Raw genomic sequence first — 12,045 nt, 5'->3', positions numbered from 1 at the left:
CCAGAACATTTTCGTCTGTAGTGTTTCTTATTTTAAAATGCAAATAATGTATATTTAAACAACCAGGATATAATGGAACAAAACCAGAATTATTACCGTACAAGGTTACAGGGATGTGGCATGTCCATTATATTTTCTTGCATTATATCTGTTGTGGGGTATCTTACAAAGGTCAATGATAAAATGTAAATGTAGAATTCTTCACTTCTGAATGAATACTATGTCTGATTGTTCTTTTTCTCTCCAGATTATGGAGTTAGTGAAAGGTATGCATTACCAGCTGGCCTGTCAGAAATACTTCCAGCTGACACATGATGTAAGTACATATTCAGTTTTTATTGTACAGAAAGCAGGGTACATTTGTCTCTTGAAAGGTCCTACAAAATCATGCATGAAACTCCAGAGGCTCTCTGCAGTTATCACATCCATCACTGGTTGTCATATCTTGTTAATTTTCATGGATTAATTAGCATAAGCCTTTGCTATGTTTTTAGCATGATTTTTATATAAAATATTTTATACACCTTGGCATCACTTCTGTAATACAGACACATAAAATGGAAGAGAACAATAAGATGTAGCAAAATAAAGTGCTTCTGAGAGGTTAGTATTTTTGAATATTATCATAAGGACTGACGTTTCCAAAAAAGAATTGATGAGGACAAAAGCCTAGTGGAAGTTGTAATGGGTGCAACTAAAACCAATTAAAGCTCTTTTTAGCTTTTTTAAATGTCTTTCATCACATATAAACATAGTATCTTTAATTTCTGGTGTCTAATAATAAAGAAGCTGTTTTGTGCATTTCTCCCAATACCATTGATACTTGGGTTGGAGAACAAAATCAGAAAGGACAAGAACAGGATTATACTTATATAGGTTGAGCCTCTCGTCCGACGCCCTCGAGACCAGATGAGAGAATTTACCAGACGACAGGAGTTTAGTACTTTACTAATGCTTCCACTGCTTACTTGGCTCTTAGAAGACATGTAGGGGTAAATCACAGCCAAATAACAGCACAGAACACTAAGAGCTAGGACTGGTGGCTGGAAACTAATTTTATGGGACCATGGGAAACTTGACCATGCCCATGATGAGGGGTTGTCTGGCTAATGAAAATCATGCCAGATTAGAGTTTGCTGGCCGAGAGAGGTTCAACCTGTAGTCCCAACGTAATTGAGATAAACAAAAATTTTTTTTACCAGTTTCACCTCTCTTTCTCTGACTAGCAGTATATCTTCTGATCACTCCTCAGGTTGTACCTGAATGTGCCTTTGCACCCCAGCTGTAGTTCCAGCCATTCACTGGTTTCACTTGTGAACAGAATCTCCTTCACTCCTTTTTTTCCTGTGTAGACTCTCCCCTGAAGACTTCACAATTACCTGATTAGCATTTTGCTCAGGCTGTAATTTGACATTCGTTGTTAAGTATACAACACTCAGTTTATATATAGTTAGGTAGACAGGCATCTCTCGCCTCTCGTGGCTAACTCCATGTGTCTACACTTTCTATTTAGGGACAGTCTTCTGTGACCCAGCCCTCAGACTTTGGCTACGCAGAGTGTCCAGTAGAACAGGGGTTGAATTTCAGAGTGTTGTGGGATTGGAGCGTGCCTACTGCTTACCTGTAGAGGGACAGCAGAGCTTGCATATGTACCTTCCAGGGTACATATCTAATCAGGCCTCTCTTGGTGCCTTCTGTTGTGTTCCTTAGTCCATTTCTACCCTGGAATAGAGTGGTGCCCCAAAGGCTTCCATCCTGGAGGCATCTTCATTCCCCTTACCTCAAGGCTTTATCTGAACGTCCCAGCATGGAGCCAGTCTGCAAAAAGCTCTCCACAGGTCGCTGTCAGTGGTGATAGTGCTCTGTTCTTCAGCTCCTTTTATGTGGCCTTCCAGGCCCCTGATTGGTTGCTTCCCCTACAGCCACTCTAGTTTGCTTGGAGGACCTCTTTATTCCCTTTTGGGACAGTGTGTGGTAAGGCCACAAGCTTCCAGCAGAGGGCTTTGGGGTAGTCCACCCTGCCACAGTGTGACACAAAAGCTTTCAATAGGGACCTTATCAGACACTCTTTGAACATTTATACCAAAGCCAGATGCAGGAGGTCCCTCTAACTCTATGCATCCCTGTGCCTTTTACCAATGGGTACCAAGAAGTCCTTGGATCATAATTCCCCACTGCAAAGCCTATCCGGTATGTAGGTCTAATTGTTCCATGTCTCAAGTGACCAGATTAGCTTTCGTAGTTGTCATCAGAATCAGGAAAGAAATGTTCTGTAGTTACGTGTGTTTAATATTCTAGTTTCCTGGGATATGAAGCCCATGCTAGTGGCTTAATTTTTTGTTAATTAGATAATTCTGTTTTGTAAAATTAATGAATTAAATTTTATTGCACTGCTAAAAGAATGGCTTAATGAGATCTGAATCAGCTGTTTACCGGGTTGCTACTTTGAAATATATTTCCTTCTTTAATGGCCTATAAAAATGGATTAAATTACTTAATTCTGTAAATTTCCAAGCACTGCTAGACAAAAAAATACCTCATAATCCTGTAGAGGTATAATTTCTCTACAGTGCAGTGGGGCTCAGTTTAGAGTATCTGACATCTCTCTGATCGGTAATCAAGCTAAATTGGTGTTTGCTAATCAAACACAAGAGAGCACAGCCTGGAAAGGAAAAAGATTACAACAGCAGTCTAGAGAATAGGCTTGCAAGTGTCCCTGTGTTTCAACTTTCTCTCTCTGGAACCTAAACTTTTATGCCCTGCTTGTTAATATATTTTACTTGCCCATGACATTTTGTAGTTGATTACGTGCTTACATTATCCAATCGTGTTAATGTCACATTGATAATTACCATTTTCCTACACACCTTCAAGATGATTCATGTCCCCCATACATTTCCATTCTGTATGTAATACGAAGTGAACTTGAGTAATTTTTCCATTATTTTTCACACCTATTCGAGATTCAAGAGGTCTGATCCAGGTTTAGTACCCAACTCAGTTCCTCTGTTTGTGCTTGTTGACAGTGTACCTACCTACTTTCTTGTTTCATTTACAGTTTCATAAATGGTTCAAATAGCAGAGTCAATCATTTTATTTAACAAGCACATTTTGTACTAGCTAGGACACACGAAGATAAAAACAACCAAATGCAGTTGTAAAAATAGGTAATGAAAGCAGATTACACCTACATATGTATCCATTTTTTCGGGGCATAGCCTATGTATTTCAGTATTCTCAAAGGCAACTGTTCTCTTTTAGTTTCCTTTGGTATACCGATGAGGGATGCTGGGAACTTTAGGCCTATATGACAATGTGTTTCATAGGCAGCATGTATGAGTGTAAATAATATGCATTTTTGATGTGGAGTCATTTATGCATTGTTATAAAGTAATTTTCTGTGACTTTACTGTTACCAGTTGTAAATTGTATGTCCCCACTGGCCCTGAAGAAGAAAGTGTGACTGAAATTTCAGGCATCTGCCACTTTTATAAAAAGAAAAAAAAAATTTGCTCTTCTGATAATTCTTACAGTTTGGGATAGCTAACTTGCGATTTTTTTATGGCCTTTTCAAAAAGAGATCCATGGTTTTATCTTGCTGTTTGCATCTATAATATAGCAAGTTTACAGGGAGTTAAGGTGACAGACAGCCAATACATTTTAATAATTAAGTCTCTTACATTCTGTTGTGGTCTGTGACAAATTAGTGCTTCTCTGCATATGTCTGTATTAGTCTGCAGGTTCCGTTTGTTTTTTGAATGCCATTTTGATTACCAATTGTACTGCACCTTTACTTTTGCCTTTTTTAATTTCTGTAATGGACTAAAATATCCAGCGGGTGTTAAAAGAGACTTTATGCCCACTATGAAAGAAGGTTACTGAAATGAGAAGTGGCAAGGAATTAATCAGGTCCTCTTCCATACAAGTGGAAGAAATATTAGGACAATGAGGTACATAAGGAGAAAAGCTTTTTTTGGGCCTGGTCTGCACGAGAAAGCAGTCAGTCCCAGATACGCAATTCTAGCTGCACCGTTAGCATAGCTAGAGTTGATGTATCAGAATAGGCTTTCTGCCCTAGTGTAGAATGGGACTTTTTGGGCTCCTGCCAATGTCCCTTCCTCCACACAATAGTGTGGAGTACCAGGGTTGACCCAGAGATTGATTTTGCTGCATCTTCACACACACAGCACAATTGAGCTCTGAAAGCTCGATCGTGGCCCATCGAGTACCATGTAAGTGTAAACTTAGTGTAGACTTACAGTGCACTGTAAGCTAGGAGGGAAGGAATCGCCTGACAAGGAACTCAAAGCTTTTCAGATCATCATCTGATGCAGAGAGCTGGAATTTAATCTAAAAAAAAAAAAAATTGCCTTTAGCAGGGATGCTCACTGACCAAAATAAAAAAGACAAGACCGGACAGGAAGGTGCTGAGATACTAAAAGGACTGACCAATTGGCTCTGAGAGTGGTGAGGACACCGAAGTAAGGGTTTTAACTGCAGGGAGTTTGTAATTTTATGTACATCTCTATATCTCATGTGTGCAGTTTAGAAATTCCTTTGTTACTTGATGTAACTATCACAAAGTCCCCAAAGAGTATAACAGTAATCTGGGTGGTCCATCACTTTCAGGAGAAGCTTATATCCTTACTAAAGAAATCAAAGATCTGAGTTGCATATGGTCAAGTAATAACAATTTTAAAGAAAAATTACACTGATGTCAACATATTTAAGGCCTCAGTTTTAAGCATGGAGATAAATAATAAACTGGCTAACACATCTTTGATTTAAATTATTATTAACGCATACATAAGTTGCACAGGTGATGCTTCTTTAGCAATTGATATAGCAGCAGTTTAATTTGTGTCTTTTTAAAAAAATATTATTCGTAAGTGCTTGTAAATATTAACTATTCTTGCAGGCTTTTAAAACAAAGTTTTGAAAAATATCTAACTTAAATCTTGATTGTAACTGTGAACTTTCTAATACAGAACATTTTAGATCTGTGTAGCGAGAGTACATGAAGTTAAAAATGTAAGCAAAAATCTTTTCTTATAATTATAGAGAAGACTGTCAACTTTGTTATACCTTTTCCAATATTGAAGTTTTAATGTTATTACGTTTCTAATTTTTTAAACTATTCCTCTTCCCTACTTTATTTGGAAAAGGAATGTCCCTATATTCTTTCCTATTTAAAGCAGGAAGAATGGAGAATGTACATTTTCTTACCATTGTCCTTTGTGATCAACTCTCTCATAGGTGGAAGTTTTTGAAAATGAACTACCACTAATTGACTCCATTCACTGCAGCACCATAATTGTTCCATATGGCTTTTTTTGTAATATTAGCCACCTTGTTATTATCTGTCATTGGAAACTGCTTGATTAAAACCTAAAGATCCCAGTGGTGCAACTGCGGCTGAGTTGTTGCCTCACTTCCTTTCAAAGCCGCATTTGCTACAGGAGAAATATGAGACCAATGTTTGTGTGAAGGTCAATGTGAAGAAAAAAATGTTGATGATTGAAATGTTTATATCATCACCCATTAAATGAAATAAACAGATTTGTTTAAAATAAAATCTCCTTCCATCAGGATCAGTATATATTATAAACTCAACTTTTCTTTACAGAACATCATACAGAGTTTTATTTTTAATTTTCAATTCTGAATTAATTGCTTCAGTAAATTGAACTGATAAACTTGCTGAGGAAATTCACTTTCAGTCTGTTAACTGTCTGGTTAACTTCTGATGACACAAAGAACCTTTAAGGAAGACTTACTGATACAACTTTTAAAAGTTGCAATTATGACGGTTAATTACAAAATAAATAATACTTCTTCTGAAGTAACAGTCTCACTAAACACACAAAACAAGGAAATAGAAATATGTGCTTCTGTTTTTTTTATTTGTGGATCAAACAATCCATTAATTTCCTCAGATTATTTTTGTGCCATCAGAACAGTATATTATCACACAGAAAAATTCTTGTGAAAATTTATTTTTGGGGGAAATAGACTGAGAAGAAGCAGTAAAAAAGTAATAGAGCATACGTGCGGAATTTCCTTAAAACAGAGTTGTCCAAATTGCAGTTGCGGATGTTCTAAAATAACTTGGTATTATTTATGGAGTCTACATTTAAGAGTTTCAGAGCAGACTACAAGATTCTGTTGAATTTAATGAGTTGTGTGAGTAAATACTCATGACCTGTTTGTAAATCTGCCTATATATGTCATTGTTCAGCTTCTTTTTGATAGAAGCAGATATTTCATAGCTTGTTCTATTTTTTTGTAAGAGGAGAAAAAGGAGTTACTTTCCAGAAAAATGAACTAAAATTCTAAGGATGGAATAGGATAGCTAGTAGAGAAATTTGGATTGAGCCTTCAATATGAGCTCTCCCTTCTGACCTTGCTGGTGTAGGCTGGGCAAGACGCACCAACATAATACAGAGATGAATCTTAAAGAATAGGGGAATAGCCAGAAGAAGTATCAGAGATTAATTAGCCCTACACATTAGGGGAGAGGTGTGTAGGTGCCCTACTTGTTTCTAAGGTTTGCAGTCTGACGGTCATGTTGGAGTCCCAGTTGCTTCTAAATTCTTCAACTGTTGCACTTGCTAAGACTGCTTTTCATCATGTATTTCACATGGAAGTTGTGACCTTTTCATTCTTATGTAGGATGTCACTGTAGGTTTTTTTTTTTTCACATTGAGCCTACTTTTGTATTATTGTATTATTATAATACAAGTCTAATTTAAAACCTTTCAACTAGCAGAAAATTAAGCTGCACACTTAGTCAGCAATGCTTCATGTAAAATGAGCACATTACACCTATGTTACAAGATTGCGTTGGCTTTGAATTAACTTACAGGTGAGCTGTAAATTGTTGGGTTTGACCTATAAAGTCCTAAATATTTTTTTCATATAATATTATGGCCTTTACACCAAAACAGTCTTCTCAATACAAAGAGGAAGGATATTGGCAGCTGAGAATTCCTAGTTGTTGGATCTGAGCTTTGGAATTTGCCCTCCCATCTTGGTTCACCAGATTCCAGAGTTGATGACCTTTTTAACTGTTCTCCCTTGTTTTCGTATGACTTGGGAGAAGGTGGTGGTGTGGGGTAGAATGCTGGGGAGAACATACCTAAGCGCTCCTTTTAAATGACTTTATGGCTTTTTCTGTAGATGTTTGAAAATTTATAAGCACCTAAAAAGAGGGATGGGGGTTACAAATGAGGTAGTGAAATGGATACAGCTGAGTGGCTTGCTTTTAGACGTGTGAAAGGCTTACAGAGGAAGGTTATTTTTCATGTTTTGATATGTTTGATAACTGTTTTTCAGATTGTGTAAATGACTAGAGAATTAAGTAATAGTAGCAATCACAAACCAAAATATGTAATTATAGTAGCTGAATTAAGACACATGCCTGAGTTTAGGAAGCAATTAAAGCTAAAATAGAATGCACATTATAATGAGAATTCCTCTTCCTTCTTCACAGCTAATCAGAACCCTATGTGATGTTTGGTGTAGAACAAGGGCCCACTGGGCTTCCGTGGAACTGGATCACACATGTTGTTGCAGCTTAGCCAAGTGCTGGTGGAGCACAGACAAGAAATAAGGCCTGCTGCCTTGCTTACTAGAAATTCATGTTTGTGATCAACATCACCTAGGGCTGGTGTGAGAGTAGGGACAGAGGTGAGTCTACTGTGTTTCCCATCACCTCACATTTGTACTGAGAGCCAATCCAGATTTGTTTCATGCAACTTCATCCTTATTGCTGTTCCTCTCTGGCTCATTCATCCTAGACTAGTCTGGAACCTCCCTCTGTCCCACCCTCTCAAATGTTTGGGGAAAAAATGGATATAAAGAGTCGGTTGGGTTCACCAGGTGAAACTGCAACAGCATGTGTACTTCCACACTTAGGTTATTTGACATGTTTTATTTACAATTTATTTGTATGTCCTAAAACAGTACAGTCATATCTTTTGAGGCCTTAAAATCAATAATGTTTTATTCCTAAAATGTAGGTGAAGGAGGTTTGTGTTGAGGTTGGATCCTTGTCATGATAGTATTAAATCAGACAAGTTTCTGTAAAATGATTCTCTCTCTCTCTCTCACACACACACACACACACACACACACACACACACACACACACACACACACACACACACACACACACACTCATTTTTATATAAATGTTAACCTGAAGTTCATCTTTTTCAAATACTGTGTAATAAATTTTCCTTTCCATTTGTGTACAGGTTGCGGATATTGGGTTTTCTTTGAATCATCCCAATCAATATTTTGTGGAGAGTCAGAAGCTACTTAGTGGTGGGAGAGAAGTGAAGAAAGAGCCAGGTGAACCAGAAAACTCCCAGCAAAATCTGAATAGTCAGAAAAGTACAAGTTCATGTTCCATTCCCACTTCTTCAAACACAAGCACAGAGACAGAAATGGAGGGATTGGATGCATACTTCACAGAAGACTGAGAAGCTTGGTTGTTTTTTTTTCCTCCCCTTCATTATTCCCCTGGAATTTTTAGCAAAATTTTCCTTAATAGTGAGGAAGTAAGTGCCTGGCTTTTGTAATTTGGGCCCGTAATGCTCAGGTTGGCTGATAAAGGGAACGAAGAGATACATGAATTGTAATTACATGCAGTATTTCTCCTTGTAGTTAAAGCACATAAGCTCCAAAGTGTAGTCAATTTCAAACTGCTTGACATGGGAACGAAAAGGTAGTTGAATGATATTACTGGATGTAACTATTTTTCTGTTTCTTGTTTATCTTGCCATAAGCATTTGTGTATATGCCATCTTACACTCCTCATTTTTATCTATCTCTTCACCATTTTTCTTAATAAACACGCTGAAATGTAAAAATCTGATATTTTCTTGTTCATTTTTGTTTCTAGAGTGATACCAGTCTGCCTAAACCATGTTCACAGATTTATCTTTTTTAAGAAATATTATTTTTTGGGATGTGGGGATATCGTCCAATTAGTAGTATTTATTTATACACTATGATTAGGCATAGGATTCAGAATATTATAGAAGTTCTGATTTTTCTATCTAAGGAGTGTACATGGCCTTCATTACTGTCTGAATTACAATCTTTTAAAATTTTATTGTCACAGCTGTCCTTTGACAAACTGGGAGTACAATCGTTCCAGTTTCATAAATATGGAACTGTGGCACAAAGAGATTAAGAGCCAGAGTTTTTAAGGGTGTGTCTACACTCGGAAACAACTTCGAAGTTAGGCACTACATCGAAGTAGCCAGCAGAGAATCTGCGCACCTTGTCTCTTACTTTGAAGTTAACTTTGAAGTAGGGAACCCAACTTCCAAGTTCTTATTCCATTCCTGGGAATGGAGTAGTTTAACTTCAAAGTAGGGTGTGTGTAGACGCTCTACTTTCAAGTTGTACTTCAAAGTAAGCAACTTAGATGTTATTTTTGTAGTGTAGACACAGCCTAAATGTAGATGGATATTGGTTTAGTCAGTGTTGCGAAACCTAAGTGATTTCGGTACTTAAATCATTTAGAATTCTACAGCTTAGTGTGCACTAGCTGAACTAAAGCACAATCAGTTACAGTGCTGCTTTCAGAGCATAGCAGTGAAACCTTTGTTGTGTGTGTACATGGTAAGCAGCTTGCACAGCAGTTCAACAGCACTTGCAACAGCAGTCAGAACAATACTGGGCAGCTGTCACCAGTGCTCCTCTTCGTGTTCTGCTGCCAAGGCAAGGTGCGGGGCATTGTGGGGCATCCTAGGTCCTGTTCTAATACTTCATGATGATTCACTTTGCATCCCAGCAACCACTTCTGTCCAAATTTGGCACCATCTCTCAATCTGGGCATAAATCACTTGCCCAAAGTCACACAGAAATCCATTGTTGAAGCAAGGAGTCCTAAGTCGAAGGCCAGCACCCTAACCATTGCAGAATCCTTCACTTAATTAACTGTCTGTTAAATTTTAATAATTTTTATTAGATTTTAACAAGCTTAATTTTTGCAGTCATCTCAGTTCCAAATGTACTGACTTCTGTCTTTCCTTTGGAGTCAACTGGGGCGACCGAGAGGGGGATAGTGGCGCTTGGGCAATGCCCTTGCTCCAAACGCTAGCCCAGGCAATGCAGCATGTAAGAGGGTGCCAAATGGTGAGGACACTCCATCATTGGTGATAGCATGGAAACAACACAGGAAGTGGCAGTTATGAGTTATAAGCCCTTCTCAACTAGCAAAGAGGAGGATGCCACCGGTCACTTTCATTGGTGGGAGGAGTCATTGCACTCCACTGGTCAGCTACCAGCCTGTCTCGAGCTGGGCAGCCCCTGGTCAATGTGGTACTGACCCACCAAGTCTGCCTTTCTCATTGGGCGCTTGGGGATAGACCAAAAATGGAAAAGTAGATGTAAATTATGTACCTGCCAAAAAACAAAATAATAAATCAACTTGCCTCCAGCTTGGTAGCTGGAATGTGCAGACCATGTGTCCCAGACTTGAATCTGCCCATGACCTTACGAACATGGACTCAATATGCGAAACAGCAGTCAGAGATCACAGCTACACAAATGGAACATCAACATCGCTGCTCTCCAGGAAAGCAGCTGGCAGATTCTGGGTCAGTGAAAGTAACCAACTACACTTTTTTCTGGAAGGGCTTGAGTTTAGAGGAACACCACCTCTCTGGAGTTGGATTTGCTGTTCTGAACAATCTGGTGAAATCTATCAATATGCCCACAGCTGAATCAGAGCTTGTTATATCCCTGAAGCTATGCACCATCTGGATGTGTCAACATCATCATTGCTTATGCATCCAAGTTGGCATCATACGCTGAAGACAAGGACCACTTTTATTATAATCTTCAGAAAGTTATTGACTCCTTTCCAGCTGGTGAATAGCTATACACTCAGACCAAACATTACCAATGTCGTCCCACTGAAGCATTTAAATGGACAGGTGATCACAGACAAAAAGCTGCAGATGTCCAGATGGGTGGAACACTACTCAGGTCTTCGTTCCCATGAGCATGCAATGCAACCTGAACTTGACAACTTCATTCCAACTCTTCCAGAAATGTCTCAACTAGATGCAGAGCCGATGGAGGAGGAACTTTTCTCAAGCTCTTGATGCTTTCTGCAATGGAAAAATGCCAGGAAATGACAGAACCCCAGCTGAAGTCCTGAAGGCAGACAAGGCTGTGTTCTTTCCCTCCTTCTGTGATTTACTCCTAAAATGTTGGAGAGCAGGTGATGTCCCACACGCATGAAGGATGCAATCATCATCACTCTAAAAACAAAGGTGACAACGGTGACTGCAACAACTACAGAGGCATCTCGTTACTGAGTATCACAGGCAAGCTGTGTCATTCTCAAAAGCCTGCAAAAATTCACAGATCGAGTCTATTCAGAAGTACAATATGGCTTCAGGGCTGGCAGGTCAACAATGGACTTGATTTTCTCTCTTTGACGACTACAGGAAAAGTGCAAAGAACAAGGAAAGCCATTATTCATTGCATTTGTGGACTTAACAAAGGCATTTGACACAGTCAGTAGATCAGGACTATACAGAGTATTAACCAAGATTGGCTGCCCACCGACCCTACTCAAGGTCATAACATCCTTTCACAAAAACAGGAAAGCAACAGTGCAATATGATGGATTTACATCGGAACCGGCTGCAATGAACAGAAAGTCAAACAAAGACGTGTTCTTGCCCCTACCCTTTTCGGCATATTCTTCTCGGTTCTACTAAATTGCACATTTCAAAACTCACACAGGGATGTATTTCTCCACAGAAGATTAGATGGCTCTCTCTACAACCTGGCAAAATTCAAGTCCAAAACTAAGGTCAAGAAAGTCCTCATCAGGGAGCTCCTCTTCACAGATGATGCAGCTCTTGTTGCTCATAATGAAGACATGCTACAGTCACTGATGGATTCTCTATCCAGAGCTTGCAAGTTGTTTTCCCTTGACACAAGCATGAAGAAAACTGTTGAATTTACTCAAGGTATACCTCAGTGACCCAATGACATTCTGGATAACAGCCC

The 12,045-nt window shown here is 38.7% G+C and overlaps 1 protein-coding gene across 3 annotated transcripts in view; it reads left to right on the top strand.

Annotated features, from left to right (window-relative positions):
* The window catches only part of PRIM2 (DNA primase subunit 2), a 223,184-nt gene extending 214,312 nt beyond the window's left edge, over nucleotides 1-8,872 (top strand). For 2 of the 3 annotated variants that reach the window (XM_074991105.1, XM_074991104.1), the window contains exons 13-14: nucleotides 248-316; nucleotides 8,259-8,872. In XM_074991105.1, coding sequence (XP_074847206.1) covers nucleotides 248-316; nucleotides 8,259-8,486 — 297 coding nt within the window. In that variant the 3' untranslated portion in view covers nucleotides 8,487-8,872. Of the gene's footprint in view, nucleotides 1-247; nucleotides 317-7,492; nucleotides 7,690-8,258 lie in introns of all 3 variants that reach the window. The other variant, XR_012645098.1, reaches the window with a different exon arrangement.
* Nucleotides 8,873-12,045: the final 3,173 nt, after the last annotated feature.

The sequence above is a fragment of the Carettochelys insculpta genome, chromosome 3, assembly GCF_033958435.1.
Source record: "Carettochelys insculpta isolate YL-2023 chromosome 3, ASM3395843v1, whole genome shotgun sequence".
Taxonomy (NCBI): Eukaryota; Metazoa; Chordata; order Testudines; family Carettochelyidae; genus Carettochelys; species Carettochelys insculpta.
This window is presented reverse-complemented; position numbering and strand designations above follow the sequence as displayed.